The 18,661-nt window shown below is 49.3% G+C and overlaps 2 protein-coding genes across 2 annotated transcripts in view; one reads left to right on the forward strand and one right to left on the reverse strand.

Moving 5' to 3' along the window:
• LOC135822695 (uncharacterized) overlaps positions 1-11,507 on the forward strand; it is a 21,779-nt gene extending 10,272 nt beyond the window's left edge. The window contains exons 8-18 of the mRNA XM_065335516.1: positions 139-208; positions 668-833; positions 1,269-1,335; positions 1,851-2,002; positions 3,383-3,580; positions 6,097-6,362; positions 6,876-7,989; positions 8,807-9,072; positions 9,513-9,547; positions 9,811-9,880; positions 10,439-11,507. Of these exons, the coding sequence (XP_065191588.1) occupies positions 139-208; positions 668-833; positions 1,269-1,335; positions 1,851-2,002; positions 3,383-3,580; positions 6,097-6,362; positions 6,876-7,989; positions 8,807-9,072; positions 9,513-9,547; positions 9,811-9,880; positions 10,439-10,663 (2,629 nt within the window). The 3' untranslated portion in view covers positions 10,664-11,507. The remainder of the gene's footprint in view (positions 1-138; positions 209-667; positions 834-1,268; positions 1,336-1,850; positions 2,003-3,382; positions 3,581-6,096; positions 6,363-6,875; positions 7,990-8,806; positions 9,073-9,512; positions 9,548-9,810; positions 9,881-10,438) is intronic.
• Positions 11,508-11,787: 280 nt separating this feature from the next.
• LOC135822696 (coactosin-like protein) lies at positions 11,788-17,863 on the reverse strand. Its single transcript, XM_065335517.1, has 4 exons — positions 17,657-17,863; positions 16,938-17,020; positions 13,301-13,458; positions 11,788-12,591 (listed from the first exon to the last, which is right to left on the reverse strand). The coding sequence occupies exons 1-4, from the start codon at positions 17,728-17,730 to the stop codon at positions 12,484-12,486; spliced, it is 423 nt and encodes a 140-aa protein (XP_065191589.1). The 5' UTR covers positions 17,731-17,863; the 3' UTR covers positions 11,788-12,483.
• Between the last annotated feature and the right edge of the window lie 798 nt (positions 17,864-18,661).

Below are 18,661 nucleotides of genomic sequence, written 5' to 3' on the forward strand. Positions count from 1 at the left end.
TCCACCCGACTCCATTCTTGCACACTGATTTTTGATGGTTTATCATTTTCGATGCTCTGGGTCCTTTTTTCTGATGGTGATTGTGATACCTAGGTCACGTGAATTTGGGTGACATTTTGAATTTGTTGTCCTGTCCAGGATGCATCTGTATGCCAACATCTTCAAAGAACTCCTGCATCACCATCTGCCAGAGCTGAGCGAGCACTTGGTAAGCATGGCTGTCTGAATGAAGATGTACAGTACTGCAGGCTTGGAGCAACTCTCACCCCCCCCCCCCCCCCCTTCCCAGATTGCTTGGCCAATATAGAGACGATGTCATTATGTCATCATTGCATCACCGGTTTGCCACTCAATTCGAAATATATGCGTTGGTGTCATTCATATAGCATGACTGTATACCTGACAATGACTTAACAAGCAGAAATATTCGCTATTATCTTACACATCACTAAATTTATTCGGTATTAAAGTGGCTGCCTTTGCGTGATTTGTTACAGCCTACTCTCAATAAGTCACGTGCTCCGTCTTGGGAACAAAACTGTGGGACTTATCGCGAGTGCGTGACTTGTCGCGAGTGTGTGACTTACTGCGAGTAGACTGTACAGTGCCGTGGTATAACAAGTATTGTGATCTCTCTTGTTCTTGACTCTGTTGTTGTGTTGCTCAGGATCAACACAATGTGTACCCGTTGCTCTACTTGACTCCATGGTTCATGACACTGTTTACATTGCTACCTTGCTGGGAGACTGTCCTTGCTATCTGGGACTTGATGCTGCTGGAGGGCATCACCGCCATCTGCAGAGTGGCGTTGGCCATTATGCGTCTGCTCTCGGGTAAGCGTGTGTGTGTATGTGCATATGTGTGCATATGTGTGCGTGTGTACGCACATGTGTGTGTGTGTGTGTGTGTGTGTGTGTGTGTGTGTGTGTGTGTGTGTGTGTACACGTGTGTTGTGCGGCTATGCAGATACAGTAGAGTGCACACACGCCGTTGTTGCACTGGCAGAGCGCACTAAGTGACATGTACCATGTGCAACGGTGTGGTTTGACTCAATTTTCATTGTACTGTGTGTCCACGGTACAGTTGTTCACGTCAACATCCCGCATGCCCAATGTCTCCCTTTTTCCAGTTACTACGTGAATCGGATCCACAGCACACGCTTGTCAGATGTTCAGATGTGGGGATCCGAAGCCGTCGTTGACATCAGAATGGACCTGCTTTAAATTTGCCTGTCTTCTCTTTTTTCTTCCTTCTTTTTCGATATCCAGACCAACTACTGGCTACGAATGATATCAGTACCATGATTCGACTTCTCCAGCACCTCCCATATGACATGTAAGCGTTGGCTGTCCCGTGAGAGGTTTGCTTGTTGACTCTGGGCCACAGTTGCTTGTTCTCCAGTGCTAGAAAGGCACTTACTGTTTCTGTGTTACTGGATTACTGGGGTAGTAGTTGCCATGGAAGTACAGCACAGAACAATTGCATTGGTTGTCCAGGTGATGTCGCTGGCCATAAATGCTCTGCCTTATGCACGCGTATTTGGGCAACTTGCCGCCTCTTTGTTCCTACATGTATATGAACTGGGAGTAGTAGATCTATGAATTTAGGCACGCTTTATAAGATGATAATTGTGCAGAAAATACAATTTGAGGACTATGCATGCGCTAGCCCGGTCCTTTGTCCTTATTTGTAACAGTAAAGTAGACACGTTTTACTGCCCTTAGAGGCATGCTAAGCAGCTTGTGTGCGTGTGTGGACGTGTGTGTGTGGACGTGTGCACGCACGCGTGCGTGTGTGTGTGCGCGCGTACATGCCGGCCTGTCTCTCACCGTGCTGTATCTCTCTTGCAGTGTGAAGCCGAGTGTCCTGATCGACGCCATCTGGTCGTTTGAGGTGCACCAGTGGGAGCTCGGCGCTCTGCAGAACCTCCTGGCTGATCGTCAGCAACAGCAGGCTGACATGGACAGAAAGCAGCGACTTGAAGCAGCGAAATCCAAGCATGGTAAGCACTGCACTGAGAATACAGCAGGGGGTTTTCACATCATACAGTGAAACCTGCCTTAGGCCGCGGTCACACCGAGCTCGATTCAGCCGTTCAGCCGAAACAAGCGCTTGTTTACGTCACTATTACCATGGAAATGGCTGAAAAATGTCCTACAAGCGACTTTCAGCCGTGGCTGACTCTCAGCCGTTTTTTCCGGCTTGTTTCAGCCACAGCTTGTACAAGCGGCTGAAAGCCGAAATAATATCAAAAAAATAATTTGAGTGCGCTTGGAGCTCCGGAGCACACCATGTAGCTAGTTGACATGATGAACTGATATTGATGTTCTTTCTTGTGTCCGTGGAACCGTGCTACCCCTGTGCCTTTGGTTTTGACCGTGAGTCGCTGCCCCAACTACACTGTATTCAGTTTGATTTGGATTTTGTCCGACGACCATGGATTTCTGCCGGTGTGCCTCTAGACTGCTGCGTAGATTGTTGGAGCTGTGGTTTGAGGCCAAGACAAGGCACCACACTCACGACCGAATTCATGAAGAAAGCCGGGTACGAAGAAGAGAGTGGATTGCAACTGAGTTCAATAACGCCAACCGGCGGGGCAGAAAGCTCGACATCAGGAAACACCACCCGAACCATCGCGTCCTTGCACACCGAACAAATAAAAAGAGCACGACTTCGCAATTCAGAATCCGGGCTTCCTTTGCTTCTTCATCAAAACTGAACACTAGAACAAGTACAGTTTTAGATCGCGAACGTTCTGCTCTCCAGTTTCTTGCAAACAATGGTGTGTTTCGAGATATTCAAAATTTGGCGGGTAAGAAAAACAAGCCATTCAAGCTTTGCACTCAAGGTCTGGTGTGACCGCGGCGCGTCACAGGGATCACGCAAGCCAGCTGAGCGCCAGCGATAACAAGCCCAAAGTGGCTTGTTTCGGTGTGACCGGGGCCTACGCCGACCGCGCAAGGGACCTTCAAAATGTGGTCCCCGTGTACAGGTGGCCTTCTTATCCAGGGTCATTTGACTGGAAATGACACCCCTTGGTTCTGGTTGTAGCGGTCCTCTTGGGCAGGTTGTTGCCTTATCAGAGTGGTTGCCTTATCAGAGTGGTTGCCTTATCAGAGTGGTTGCCTTATCAGAGTGGTTGCCTTGCCAGGTTTTACAGTACATGACCCGCAGTGCACACACCACTGACGTGAAGATATATTGCATGGGACATAACCAACCAGTGACCTAGTTCATACTGTAGCATCATCTTGGTAGGTTGACGGCGGTTTGCTCTGTGCGTGCTGTGGTGAAACAGAGTTGTTGTGTGCGTGCGTACGTGTGTGTCACTGTGCGTGTGTTTGTGTGTGTGTGTGTTGATCATGTCCGGTATTGCCTTCAGCCACTGGCAGCAGCGCTCGTCGTACAACTCGTGCCGGTGCCAAGCGTGCCTGTACATCACACTCACACGATGACCGTGACACACCTGCTGCAGCAGTATCCAACAGCAGCAGCAGCAGCAGCAACGGTGCCGCTGCTGGTGTCAGGAGTAGTGACATGCGTCCGGCTAAAAAGCGTATCTGTTCCACTTCATCCTCAGGTCAGTATAGTGACTTGTACTGCTCGACATAATGTACTACAACTTGTAGTACTGGTACGTCCTACTGCACACTACAGTCAGTTTCAAAAAGATTAGCAATCCTGGTGATCGCCCGGGGAGTTTGCCGTCTTGCCGTATGAGTGCTCGAGCGCTGCCTGGAAAAACTCACTGTGAACTCGAAGAAATATTCCGCGCGAAAGCATGAAAAATGACAACTCACTCAGGTCGCGACGCGCGTGTGTGTAATGTCGGTACAGTCGTGTACGTCTGGTTCACAACAAACGAGTTCTTCCTCGTATCGATTATGGACTCAGAGAGGAAATGTCGAAAGTTGTTAGTGTAGTAAATGCCGAGGCTGACGAGCGGCATGGGTCCAATATGTTTTGTGACCAAATAGTTTCTTTGAGCTGCGATGCAATTTACTCTCACCATGTGACGAAAACGACATCGACACAGACTCATTCCCAAGGCCATGACTTGGCGAAGCTATCCATATGACTTCGACAACATTTTGAGAAAAGCAGACGCCTGTGGAAGCTGATAGAAGACGGCGTTGACTTCTAAATTCAAATAAATTGGCGATCTTGAAATACTAAAATAATTCTCAAAAAGAAATCGATCGCCGGATCGATGTGCCGGTGTATTCAACACGTAGCTACAGCGCAATGACTTCCGTATTCACACACACACCGTTTTAGTGTTGTGGGTGTGTTCACATGGCGTGAGCCAGTCAAGTGTCAGTCAGTTCGGGAGGAAGCGGGAGCTCCAACAACAACAACCGTGAACAACAAGTCTGCTTGATCACCAAAAAACAATGAAAAAAAGTTTGAGTTGCAGATAGGTTAGGATTTGAATTCACAACTTCATGGTCAGCAGACAGCATCCATAACCACAAGGCCAAAAAGGAAAAGATAAATCGTGGGTTTTGATAAAAAAATCGATACTGGCTTCCAGGGCAAATTGTAAACCATGGGAAAAGGCCGGAAACCTGGCCGAAATTCTAACTCCTTAAAGGGGAAGTTAAGGCAAAAATTAAAATTTCACCAGTTGTAGTCTTCGGGGTGCTGAGTCGAATGGTCGTGGTCCGAGGAAGCTGAGACGCTCCCTTCCTACTTGAATCCCAATCGAACTCGCGCACTTCCACCGAAACTGGGTGACTGCGCCCTACTAGATGGGGATTTGTATGCAAAATGTCACTAAAAGCGCCGTTTCGTTCTTATAAAAGGACGGATGACCGCGATTGGCCCATATGTTGTAGTCTTTTGGACGCTGAGTTGACTGGTTTTGGTCCTAAAAGGCTGCGATGCAGCGTTCCTCCTTTATTCCCAATCGAACATGGTTGAACAAGCGGTCACGTGCTCCTGCGTACGCTAGTCACCTGGTCACCGTGCCTGCAGGGTACAACTTACTAGCCTGTTTGACCTTTTTTGGGTGCAGTCCTGTCACTCGAGTTGAACCTTGGTGTGAAAGTTGTCGCCTGCTGGCGTGGTGACCAGGTGATTTGGGCACCCAGGAGCACGTGACCGCTTGTTCAATCATGTTCGATTGGGAATAAAGGAGGAACGCTGCATCGCAGCCTTTTCGGACCAAAACCAGTCGACTCGGCGTCCAAAAGACTACAACATATGGGCCAATCGCGGTCATCCGTGCTTTTATAAGAACGAAATGGCGCTTTTAGTGACATTTTGCATACAAATCCCCATCTAGTAGGGCGCAGTCACCCAGTTTCGGTGGAAGTGCGCGAGTTCGATTGGGATTCAAGTAGGAAGGGAGCGTCTCAGCTTCCTCGGACCACGACCATTCGACTCAGCACCCCGAAGACTACAACCGGTGAAATTTTAATTTTTGCCTTAACTTCCCCTTTAACGGCTGGTCCAATTGTTCCAAAACCTTCACAGAACAATTTGCCGTGCCCTAACCAGCCCTGTTATGTACTTCGTTGTCCAATTTTCCCTTATCCTCCTACTTTTTAAGACCAAAAGCTGATTGCTAATCTTTTTGAAACAGACTATAGTACACTGTGCAGAGGTCGTACGAATGACATCATTGAGGATGTTTGTAGTTTTGTGATGCCACGGGCTCACAGCTCCGTGCAGAACACTTCACTAATTGGATGATGTCATCACGAAACCTCTATTGACAGTAAAGACTATAGTCTATAGTGAACATCTTTTGTAGTAAACTATTCTTGCACTGCATAGTGTAGGGAAGCCAGCTGTAGTGCAAACTGAGGGATGTCCCTGACAAGCTGCTACTAGTGCAGTTCTGTCTGGTCCCGAAGAACGTGGTTTCAGCGCCGTAGCCTCGGCCGTTCTTATTGCTCATGTACCTCGTGTCTATGTTGAGTTGTGTCACCGCGTGCATACTGTTACAATGCACGTAGTCTGTGCTGGGTGAAATCCTTGCCTGTTCGTTCTACGATTCCCAACAATACTGAATGTTGCTTAGATAACTTCCCTCGTGACCAAGTGGAGGTTTACAGTGCAAATGTTTTTCTTTCGTTTCTAATCTCCTAGGTCGTACGACGGCAGGTCACACACCTTTAACATTGGCCAGCTCCACGCAGAGTAGCAACAGCAGCGGCACTGGCACTGGCTTGCTGCACAAGATTGTCGGCGTGCTCTCTGCCCCGTTCTCGGCCACCAAGGCCGCGCAGCAAGTGGGCAGCATACGCTGGCGACGACCCAACTCCACCACCACCAACCCGCAGCTCAGCTTCTGCCCGGCCGGTACCGACGACGAGCCGTTTGAGGCGACCACCATGACCCCGGATATGCTACGGGTACGCTGCCTGGCACAGTAGCACTGCTGAGTCTTTATACTCAGCTGATCCGGGGCCCCGCAGCTAATGATGCAGTGGAACTGTAGTCGTAGACCAGACCCGTGTGTTGCTGATGATTTTTATGCACGTGCACACACATGCATGCACACGTACACACACACACATACATACACACACACACACATGCCCTAACACAAACACACACACACACACACACACACACACACACACACACGCACACACATCAACGTGTTCCAAAGATCCGTGTCCAAATGCAGCATACCACCCACAACCAGCGAATGAGAATTTCAGAACTCGTATCCATCTGGGTGCGTGCACTGAAGTAGTTAGTTGAGACTGCACCTCATGTACTGTATGTGCTTTAGTAGATTGAATGCAAATGGCCAAAACTTGTCCTCTGTTCAGTAGTGTTTACTCTGTTCCCGGGGCTGTGTGTTGTCAAAGCACCTTGAACCTTGTTTTTCGCACGGCCTATCTATCTTGTTTGTCCAGGCTGTGCAAGCCCATCCACTAATGGTATCACCGGGTGACATGGTCTGCTCCCCAATCTTAGAAGCTGCCGATATCAACATGTCACCCCTACTCCAGTCTAGATCGGTGCCGAACGCTGCACTCAAGTCTCCCAACGTGCGTGTGTCACGTGGTAACTGTGGTGATGGAGATGACATCCGATCGCCGTCCATTCGCCGTCAAGCCTACGCCGGTGCAGGTCCTCAGGCGTCGGGGTGTCGAATGTCATTCCAGAACTTTGCCGCAGACGACCACGACAGCGGATCTCCGGAGTCCGAAGAAGCGGATCAGGAGGAGGCTCAAGAGCCGGCGAAAACCAAATCGACGCGCCAATCTGGTCGCCAGGGGCCACCGAAGCCCGAGCGTAGCAGCACGCTGGCACAACGCCGCACTGCACCGGCAATGCCACCACTGCAGCCTATCTGCAGCGTCGGTAGTCCGTCGCACGCATCGCCTACGCTCTCGGCTAGCACCGCGTCCGGCGTTGGAATGTGTGCAGAGCTGCGGCCGGCATCCCCGCTGGCACTGGACAAACGCCGATCGCCGCGCTTAGCGTCGCGGCTTGCCACCAACGACCACTCCCTGCAGAGGAGTGCTCTCCGCTCCAAGTCTCAGCATGCGCCACTCTCTCCGTTGGTGTACGATGGCAGTGCAGCGGCATCCCCGCACGGCAGGTACCCATCGCACGGCGCTGCCATCGGCATCAAAAGCATGCAGAACATGCAGTCTGTGGATTCGCTTGGTGACGTGTTCAGTACGGACGCCGCAAACTGCACGTACCCATCGTCACAGCAGCCCGTACAGAGCCCGTGCACGGGCAAGCGACGTCGCACAGAGCTCTCCGACGACGAAGACGAGGACAACGACAATGGCGATGATTGTGTTGATGGTGTCGCTAGTGGCGGTCAGCGATCTGCTGCCGTGCCAGCATCAGTGAACACCAGCGGCCGAGGCACCTCGATTTCGTTCTGTACTGATGCACACTACGGCAGTCCAAGTGGTACTGGACAGGCGGCGACGGCGGTGGCGGAGGATGAAAACCTGCCGCCGTGCAAGAGCACACGCCAGAAAACAAGGCTGTCGCGCGGAACACGAGGTGAGACACATTACGTGTATGTGCATGCATAATAATACTGTACTTTTCGGGGATCATTTCTGGATTGCTAAAATATTTTGTTCCTTATTCTGTACGGTGTACGGTGTTTCCAGAACTCTTGGTCCAAATCCAAGGCAACTTGGACTTAACACTACTGTTCATGTAATTTGCACTGAGCAGGCTGGCTTGTGTTTCTGTCCCTAGTGAAGAAAGTGTCTGCTCCAAACGTCGGCGCTCGCGCTTCCTGCCGACTGACTTGACACTTGATTGACTCACGATTGCGTCTAGAGCACCGCGAGCTCCGACGTTTGGAGCAGACGCTTTCTTCACTGATTCCCGCCCGATGGCGCAACGTCTTAGTTTTTTCTTTCCTTGGAACTGTTGTTGCAGTCACTCCACACTCCGAACTTCGCACTACTATGCATGTCCTACTACTGCGCATGTACTACTGTGCATGATTGTACTACTGTGCATGTCCTACTGTGCATGTCCTACTGTGCATGTCCTACTGTGCATGTCCTACTGTGCATGTCCTACTGTGCATGTCCTACTGTGCATGTACTACTGTGCATGCACAGTACTACTGTGCATGTTTTTTACCAGGCGTGGGCCATCCCCTGATGTCATAGGTGCCGACCTGGTGACTTTCACTCTTGGTGGTATGCAGTACTACACCTCTACTGTGCATGTACTACTACTGGGCATGCACTACTGCGCATGTACTACTGGGCATGTACTTCTCCCTGAGCAGATTGGCTTACACTCTAGCGGGTCCTTAGAACTGTTCTTTACTTTTAACTTTTCTTTCCTGTCACAGTCACTCCACAGCAACAGCGTCGCCTACGCCGATCGACACGCGCACCATCGCATTCGCCATCGCCCACACGCACGCCGCAATCACGCACCGCTAGCCCAGTGTTCGCTAACGGCGGTGCAGCACCAGCAGCGGTGGCGATGACCGCCGTCGCCTGCACGGATGCGTCATCCAGAACGCGGTCGCCCTACCCTCGTACTCCGCTGCGTATACACAACACGAATCGTGACGCCGTCCCAACGGCACAGTTCTCCATGCACAAGAAAAGTGTAAGCATTGTGACGAGAATTCATTTGACTATGCGAAGTTGACTGCCCAGGAATGCGCTTGTGGCAGTGTACTAGTGTGTGTGTGTGTGTGTGTGTGTGTGTGTGTGCGTGAGAGAGAGAGAGAGAGAGAGAGAGAGAGAGAGAGAGAGAGAGAGAGAGAGAGAGAGAGAGAGAGAGAGAGAGAGAGAGAGAGAGAGAGAGAGAGAAGAGAGATTGGGAGACAGACAGAGAGATTGGGAGACAGACAGAGAGATTGGGAGACAGACAGAGAGGAGAAGCAAATCTGCCTGTGTTCTGCAGCTTTGAAGCTCAAAGAGAGAGAGAGAGAGAGAGGGGGGGGGTATGTATCTGCAATGCAATTGGTATAAACAGTCGATGAATACAGCGTCTCATTTAGTGTCTTTCTCTTCTCTCTGTTGTGTATCTGGTGCATTGTACAGGTATTCAACACGCCATCTGCACGTCAACTTGTCTCGTAAGTTCATCATCTAGAGCAGTTCACTGTGAATTGAATCACCTGCCAACTATCCTTGCCCATTCTTCCAAACTGCACGCAATAGTGTTTGTAGTTTCCCCAACCTTTACTTGTACAAGTAAGTAGTTCAAGGGGCGCCCGTAACCACGGCATTGCCCAGTAACGTACTTAGCCGGGAATGCACGAACAATAATGCAATCATGTTTATATCTCCGCGTGTGTATGTGTGTCTGGTGTTCTGGGTGTGTGTCCGGGCAATCCAGATCTGTCCATGCCGAGGAATACCATGCGTTCCGAGCATTCAACACGCCAGCGTCTCTCAGACACACACAGGTAGGACGTGATTATGATGTAACAATGTTACAGTTGCTTGTGTTGATATAATACCATGCCTCAACAGTCCATTGTGTGATGATGCAGGCTTTGCTTTTTGTGTGTACAAATTGCACTATACCAGTCTGTCCAACCTTGCCACCATTCCAAAGCAGGACACCCGCAGTATATTGTACACAAAGGCAATTGTGTCCCATGTAAACGTATACAGTACACATGTTTTGGTCCAATGCAGGACGGTTGGACAGTCTGGTATACCATGCATGTATAACAGTTCAGTGGATGTGCCTTACTATGGTAGTACTTACATAATCAATAATCATACATGAACATGGCTGCGGGGTTTTGTGACCTGGTGCGCTTGGAAATATCACCGCCTGCCAGTGATTTTCCATAACCGCGCTGTGTGTGTGTGTGCTGTGTGTATGTGTGCTGTGCTGTGTGTGTGTGTGTGTGTGTGTGTGCATGCTGTGTGTGTGCATGATGTGTGTGTGTGCATGATGTGTGTGTGTGCATGATGTGTGTTGTATTCTCCATGTTATCCACCTGTACATACAGTGCTACTCGGTGACTCGCCAGAGCAAGCTAGGCGGTGGTCGCATACAGCGCAGTGCGTCATGTGAGTCCCTCACCTCCCTGACCACCGCCTCGCCGTTTGCCGGCGGAACGCCAAACAATCTCGCTGCAACGGGCACGGGTTCGTCGGACTCTCCAGTAGTGGAACTTAGCGATATGGCTACCGCCGGGAGAGGCTTTGGACGCCTGCTGGAAAGTCCATTCTAGTGAGGTGATTGCATCTGTCGCGGTCTGTGCCAATATTTCTCTTGAATCGGATTTAGTAATCTCATGTGCTAATAAATATTATCGACGGTGGTAACTATGTTCTCATCCTGCTAGCGCTGTGGCCAGCACTGCTTAGCTACCACTGGCACTGCCGTGCTAGTGTGTAAGCACAGTTAGTTTCCGACTGGCCTCCTCAACGCTGTTCACTGGGTTGGACACAGATGCTCAACATAATGTGTATCCAAGATGCAGGGTTTCGAAGAGTTTGTATGATCATGTATGTCTGCATGAGATTCTCTGATCCCCTTTTTCCCACATCCAATGAAGATAACAATCATCTGCTGACTTTACTATGTTAACTTGCCATCCTCTGTGTGTCTACCCATCTGCTAGTCATTCTCTCTCTGTCTCTCTCTCTGTCTCCTCCCGCTCTCTATTTATTTATCCATCCATCGTTCTATATTGCTGCGTCACTCCTGAACACACCATTGGGCCTCACTTCTATCTTGCTGAATACTCCTATGATTGTTATCTCACAGCTCCAAAACAAAATGTATGCACTCTTCTATTTTGCTGGGGTGCTGAGTGCTGCTTTTATTTTCCCTTGCAACCGGTCACTAAGACTTACTTGCTTTTCACATTCTTTACTATCCCGGCCGTGGCCATATCTGTAGCGTATTTTTTAGTGATTTCTTTCAATTACATAAAGAGTAAAGACCCCTTTGGGCTAGGAATAAAATTATCCTCACTGTTCGACATGTACAAATTTTTTAAATGTAGAACAATACCTAATTATAGCAGTGTGGAACAACCTGTCATGCAACCTCCTGTGTGTCCACCCGTACCTCGTGCTGTGTATAGGGAGAGAGTGTGTGCGTGCGTGCAATGATGAAGATGATGGCGCAGCGCACTTTGTAACCCTTCTCAGCACCGCTGCTGATGCACCATGACCAAACACACAGACAGACTCAGTAGTGCTGCCGTGATGGCCAATCTCAAAACGCAACTCAACGCAACTCAAAGGTGTTACCTGCAGTTTCTGCACCTCTACATCCACCGCAGTCACTCCCCGCATGCACAGCCTGTGCACCCTGCCAGTCCTCCATGCATAATCTCCACATATGTCAAACGCATTCGCTTTTTTTTCTTAGGGTCTTCAGCGGTCGGCTGGAGATAAATAGGCCTTTCGGCGAAGGAGAAAAAATAAATACACATAATGTGATGACTAGCAGAACGATAGTGAACAGGAAAACACACACACAAGCGGACGTGCCGGCACTGTGTGCGTGCCACGAGGTATGCTGCTGACCAGGCTGCCGTGCAAGTAGAAAAGATGCTATGGAGCACAAACAGGTCTGCTGATCACTACACACTGCAGCCCGAGCTCAGTGCTCCATGCGCGTACACGGGAGTACTCTAGCTCCTGCATGATCACATGCAGTCGGCTACACGGGATGGAGAACAAAACCAAGAGCTAGACGAGATAAAGGAAACCTATAAATAGGCTAGAATGGCTACGGCGCAATGTTCACCAAGGCAACCGTAGCCATAGCAACAGCAATCTGCTGCAATATTAGGTTTTAAAAGCTAGGCACACCGCATTCCGTAGCCACGTTCTACTGCCGGAAAGGACCGGAAGGATCCCGTTGCAAGGAACCATATATCAAGGGTAGATGAAACGGAGGAGAAAAACGAAAAAAAACATACAAGAATAATAATATTATATGACCTTGGGTCTTTACACAGGGCCCGCTCATGCCCGGCATAAAATAATACCTTGACCCCGGGCTAAAACGCCGCGCCGTCAGCGATTTGCGCGCCTATCTTCCTGTTCCGTAATTGGCGCCGCCGGCCTTACGCACTACTTCCTCGAGCTCAGCGATGGTGATTTCTGCATGCGACGATGCCAGCACCTCCTTTGCAAAGTTCTGGAAAAAGAGACACGAGTAAAAAAACCCGGTGAACCAAATAATTAATCAGCCCATGTAGCCATCAGGATATACGTGTATGGAGTGTATTCTTTAGACCCGATTTCATGCATACTTGTCTTGTGATAGCACTTTTGGAGGTCCCGGGCATTGATGATCAAAGCCTTCAGTTTCTTTATTCGTAGAAGCGTTGAAGTCTGCCCTTTGCGGATGTACAAGTATGTTGAAGACGATACTGGCAAAAGGCCATCAGACAAACGGTCAAACCACAATCCAAGGACACATAGCAACATACTACACAACTTGCGTGGGTCTAAAACCATGATTCGAAGCCGATTAATTGGAGGGGAAGCTAAGCGAACACGTACATACATGTACATGTAAATCCGCCAACGTCCTTCACAGCTGAGACTTTCAGCTCGTGCTTGTCTGGGTTGCGCTCACCTTCCCCTCCTGTGCTATTTCTAACTTAGAACCTTCCAAGCTGGAAGGCTGTTGGAGTGCGTATCCAAGATGTCACTGATTGCCAGCTTGTAGGTGTAGAACGTCCGTACAGTTGTCAGTGTTGTGCAATGTCATCGCACGAGCCGACTGTAAAGTAAATGGTGGTGCTAGTGGACATTATAGCGTAACTTGTAGTTCCCTGGTACTCATTTCTTCTGAAGCAAATTAATCTTTGGCTCTCCACCCGCGTCTAACCTCTACTTACTGTAATGATTTGTTTGACGAACGCCTTGTCAGTGCTCACTCTGGCCTTCTTCAGTGGCGAAACGGAGTCTCCTATCCACGTGATAAATACAAACTTGGAGCGCTTGGACATCTCGTCACCGGTGGTGATGCGAATATATCCATATACACGCTCGCTATCTGCAACCAACGCGGGAACACACAACAACACCAGCCGCCCGTACAATTGTTAATTGTTGGATCCCAGGCAGAGATTGCTACGGTAAACGAGCACATTCAGCAAATTAAAATACATGTTCTCTCTGTCTCTCTGGCTATCTCCCTCCCTCCCCCTCCCCCCACCCCCTCTCTCCCTCTCCCCCTCTCCCCCCCCCCTCTCTCTCTCTCTCTCTCTCTCTCTCTCTCTCTCTCTCTCTCTCTCTCTCTCTCTCTCTCTCTCTCTCTTCTCAAGGTTAGTTGACTGGAAAGTAGTTCCTGTACCAGCTGCTGCTACACTTAATACTTCACAGACTAGTGAAGTACGGGTTTACTTGATGGAATGAAAATGATCATCCAATGCCAGTTGTGGAAAGACACCACTGGCACAGTTGTTTTCCAATGCAGGATCAAGTGCAGCTATGACAACAGAAACAGTCATCATTGACAATGAAATGGTCATGTGTGATTACCCGGACGACACATCCACTTTAACCTCCCAAGTGGGCACAATTCCAATTCAATTGCACTAAGAACAGGTCACATTCGGCACACCAATCTCAAGCTGGATACAAATCTATTTCATTCCTTGGTGCTGACCGCTTTAATGCATAATGGGCTTCCCCCCATTGAACCCCTTCGCACTAATCATATCCCCAATTCATTTCGTCAGGAACTTAACACATTCATTCATCTTGACTTGGGCACCCTGTAAGAAGACTTTGTTAGAGGGTCTGTTTGGAATACCCAAGTAAAATAATAAAAATACAATACCAATATCACTACCACCAGTATACCAGTACGCGTAGTGCACTGCGTACCCATGATAATGACAACTAACTTTTTCATGAAACACGTTGAGCACAGCCGCCAGTCCAACAAAACTCACTGTCAGTTTACTTGAGTTGGATGACACCCCCCCCCCCCCCCATACACACTTTCACCAGGGACACTACAATAGTCATGTGCTAAACCCAGCAACAGGCACATAACTATTCCTCAGGATAAAGGACGGGATGAGCTGAATGTCCAAACCGCACAACTGTCTACAGTAATCAGTGTTGCAAGGATCACTATCATAATACTGATGGAGCCCGGCTCTGAATGTGCCACCAACAAGCAACTCATTTTACTTACTTGGTTAACGATCATTGACAGATGCATGACCCCGTATGATTTGTTTATGCGGGCAATATGCGACCTGTTCATATTATTATTATTAATGATGGATGGGCAGTAGGGGTAGCATCTGCCAATGCTCTAGTCTAGGTCTAAACGTGACCGTTGAAAGCCAATAGTCCCCTGCAGTATCCATACATGAAGAAAGGCAGCAACGACTGAATGCTCCCTCTACAAACAGCTGGTGTAACGGTGGATAAGTGGCCCTACTATAAGTGGCCCTACTAAAAATATCGTGTTCATCAGGAGCTGTCACACAGGCTTTGACATGTGTGATGCCGTTTGTCGATGCCTGTGCCCTTGTCTAGCCAGAAGGAATGCATCCTCCGCCTCTGGCACTGGGTAATCCAGGGAAGTCATCAGCTGGACTGTGTCTACAGTAAGTGTAGCTGGTATTACTCTGCATGATTGTTGTTCAGTACTCTGTAACGTTATGCTGTACTGACCATTACTACTTACTTGTAAGACTCTGTATGCTCAGGTAGTACTCAATGATTTTGTGCTCACTGGTGTTATGTTATGCGCAGGGCTACCAGAACTGGCAGAAAAGCATCATGCAAAATAGCCGGACACACCGTCAGCAGAAACAAACCGCTGGTGTGAAGCTGTTTACTGCAAAGCATGAGGCTGCTATGAGTTGCATGGTGTGTTGATGAGCAGATCATATTATCTAGGTTGGAGGGTTTTTACTGAGAACACATTCCATATCACTGTTACTTCCGGCTAAAACAGCCAGTCCTGTTCAGGGACACTCTAGCCCAAGGCATGGTCAGCCTCGTCACCTTGCCAGATATGCAACCACTGCCACTGGCCTTTCCCTTTGCCTTTGTTGGCTTTGGCATGCCAGTGTTGCTAACTGTAGTGTTAGGCCCATAACAGAACACAGCAGGACAGGAGGATACACCCCCCACATAACACACATACACTTGTGCCAAGTTGTGGCACACGTCATCACTGATTGGCCCATGATTCACGTGTAATCACTGTACATATGCACAGCACTAGCACTCCCACGCGTAGATGATGTGCAGTCCTTATTACCCCTATGGCGGCAGACCCAAATGTCACTTGAAAACAACCCATGCCACTTTGCCAGACATTTCTATCGCATCATTAAAAAAATTATCTTCTTCCAGGGCACCGGGATGAATCGACCACACAAATCGCCCGTTGGACAAGGCAACTGTAGCATTGCATTGTTCCTCAATTTGTCTGCTTTTTCGCCAGCCCGCAGCGCCTAGCACAATACAGCACTCGTGCACAACACTAGCAGGGACTGGGATGCCGCAACTGTGTTCGGAGTTACCACTTGCCTCCAAAGCACATTTCCTGGTGGCTTTGCATAGTGAAGCAGCTGTCACAGCAACACACGTGCAGCAGGCGTTCCAGTATGTGCCGCAGCAGCTTCAGGACTGATCCACACACAGTCAAGCGCGCACAGCCTGCATTCCCAACCCTATAAACCGTCCACCGCAAATCTCGCATTCGGGACACACCCTTGTGCCCGCCGAGCATAGGCCCAAAACGATTGCAAACATTTACAACTAATTACGCCGGAAGGAAATCACCTCACATCAAGAGCACCCCTCTTGGTCTGTGGGCGTTGTTTCAACAGATCGTGGTTTCCTCACCCGAAAAGTGGACATACGCATCCACCTGCTCTCTAAGAACAGTGCCGTCTTCGTTGAGCTCTCACTCCACAGACAGTCCACATGCATGAGTAGTGGACACTGGACAGGAGGATATCTAGTCTACCAAGCACATTGCACATGTCTTGAATTCTGGTCATGCAGCCTACTCCCGGAAAGCATGAACATTTCAGGGAGGTGGAGAAAAGTCTGAGCTGAGCTGAGCTAGGCAACAGATAGATCAGTCAGAAGTCTCAGAACTGTCGTGTGGACCACACTAACGACTAACGCTACACTAGCACGACTCATGCCCCCTGCAAGCTAACAGCGCGCCCTCGGAGAGCGCCCTCCAAAGGCTGCACGCGGCGCACATATCTTTGAAGTTTCCGACGGCAAGCGCAGCTGACAAACACTGAAACAGCGCGGCGTTGCACCTAATTCGATCCCAGGCATTATGTCTGGAGCTGTGCAGCACTGGCGCATGTCAAACACCGCACCTCACCAGTTTCCTCTCTGGATTTCCGCAAATACCGAAATAGTGCTCAGCGGCTGTAAATTCTTGCTTCACACCGCCGAAGCCTGAACGAACACCACGTGCAAGCAAGAAAAACATTCTTCGTGCGCTGCATGCATTATCAGCAGGCACTGATTCCCTACCTGCACAAAGACTCAGAAAGTCTTCGTAGTCCGGTCCTGTCGCCAGCTGAACGATGTCAGGTCCTTCGTAACCGAACGCAGCCCTGCAGTTTAGCAGAGGCAACAAAAAGCACACACGCGCACGGAGATTGAGTAAAACGACCTTGTGAAGCATCGGAGCATTCCCTCAACAATCGACTAGTATAGTCCACACTGCAGTGGTGAAGCCAATCACTCTGCTCGCACCTTTCGTTCGCACATCGTCATCACTCAGATTATTCCGAGTTTGTTCACACCCATGCATGTAGACGGGAAAGCTGGGGAACAGCCACAGGTAAACAGTTATATTATTATTACTGGTTGCTTATCGTCAGTAGATCTATGTGCGTGCTGGGCCTATGATCCGACTATCACAGGGTCGTTCACTGAAGGTCCAGCAACAACAAAAAACTGAACGATAAACAGGAGCGCTGTGGTACTCTGCAATCCTTTATCGCTCGTCGACACAATTGTGCCCAGCTGCACGCGGAGTGCTGCCATTGCAACCCAAGCAATTATAGAAATCACAGAAAAGACTCGGAACAGGTATGCTAGTAACCCCGAAATTACACATTGCCATCTCACCGGCGCAACAACACAACAAAACAGAGGAATTCCATAAATCCTGATATGGCAAAAGCCAGACACGAAATCACCGTTAGCCAGCTACATAATTTAGTTGGCTATCGCAACGCACGTACCAGGTGGTGTCGTTAGAATCGTCACGAACGGCTTGGTAGGCTGCGGACAGAGCCTCATTGTCGACATTCGGCATAGTGTCGGTGTGGTGTGGAGCAAGCACTAAACTACTAAAGTCTACAAAGCACGATGGCGAGAGATGGCCAACAAGCAAACTACTATTACGAGCAAAACGGGCAAGTGAAGCAAGCTCAATCAGCGACAGCGAACTTGTACTGACTGTAGTAGTGCCAGTGGAGTAGCGTAGTAGTGTACACCTGGTACACTGGCGTTGTAGATGCGGTGCACTTGTGCATAAACTCGTCGTTGTCCTTACCTGTTGTGTTGAGCCGCACCTACCCTTCGCTGGCCTTGACTCGGGCTTGAGCTCTTGACCGATCGAGATGCCCGTTCTCGTAGATCTAGCCGCACCTGCAGTCTACGAAGCATGCACTGTCTGTCTGTTGATACGTGCATGAACCTGTCGACATGTCGTGTAGTAGAGTCTACTGATCTAGTCAAGGCCACTGCATGCTACCTTGAGTTTTGCACTGACATGACCAGATGACACTGTAAAGACGTAGTAAAATTGTAGTAAAGACTAGTGTAAGACAGTCGAACATGCATGGTGAACGTGAAGCGGCGGTGCTTAAAAGTCTGCACGCGAGTACGAGTGCTATGCTGGTGCAGTGCACAAACAACAGGTAAAATCTGTGGACTGGATCAGTGGATGGAGTAGCCGTATCGACAGGTCACAGTTTTCAAATCTGCTCAGCCTAAACTAACTTACAAGGCTACAATATCTCCAATCGAGATCTCGGATGCAAAGCAACGCCTTGAAAATAGCGCCTACTGTGCAGTACGGGCTACTTCGAGTCCGACATGTCAGCTGTCACACGTGATACCCCGCACGTGATGCATTGATGCATGCCGCTATATACAGTACAGTTATCGATACTCACTAACACAGTACTGGACATACACCATGTACACTGAACACACTCATCTTGGTATACGTTCACCTCCGT

Source organism: Sycon ciliatum, chromosome 8 (genome assembly GCF_964019385.1).
Source record: "Sycon ciliatum chromosome 8, ocSycCili1.1, whole genome shotgun sequence".
Lineage (NCBI taxonomy): Eukaryota > Metazoa > Porifera > Calcarea > Leucosolenida > Sycettidae > Sycon > Sycon ciliatum.

Coding starts and splice junctions, on each gene's coding strand:
- LOC135822696 (XM_065335517.1), bottom strand. CDS start 17,730: ATGCCGAATGTCGACAATGAGGCTCTGTCCGCAGCCTACCAAGCCGTT. Junction 17,021..17,656: donor GATTCTAACGACACCACCTG/GTACGTGCGTTG, acceptor GCTAAACTGCAG/GGCTGCGTTCGGTTACGAAG. Junction 12,592..13,300: donor TCGTCAAACAAATCATTACA/GTAAGTAGAGGT, acceptor CTCTTTTTCCAG/AACTTTGCAAAGGAGGTGCT.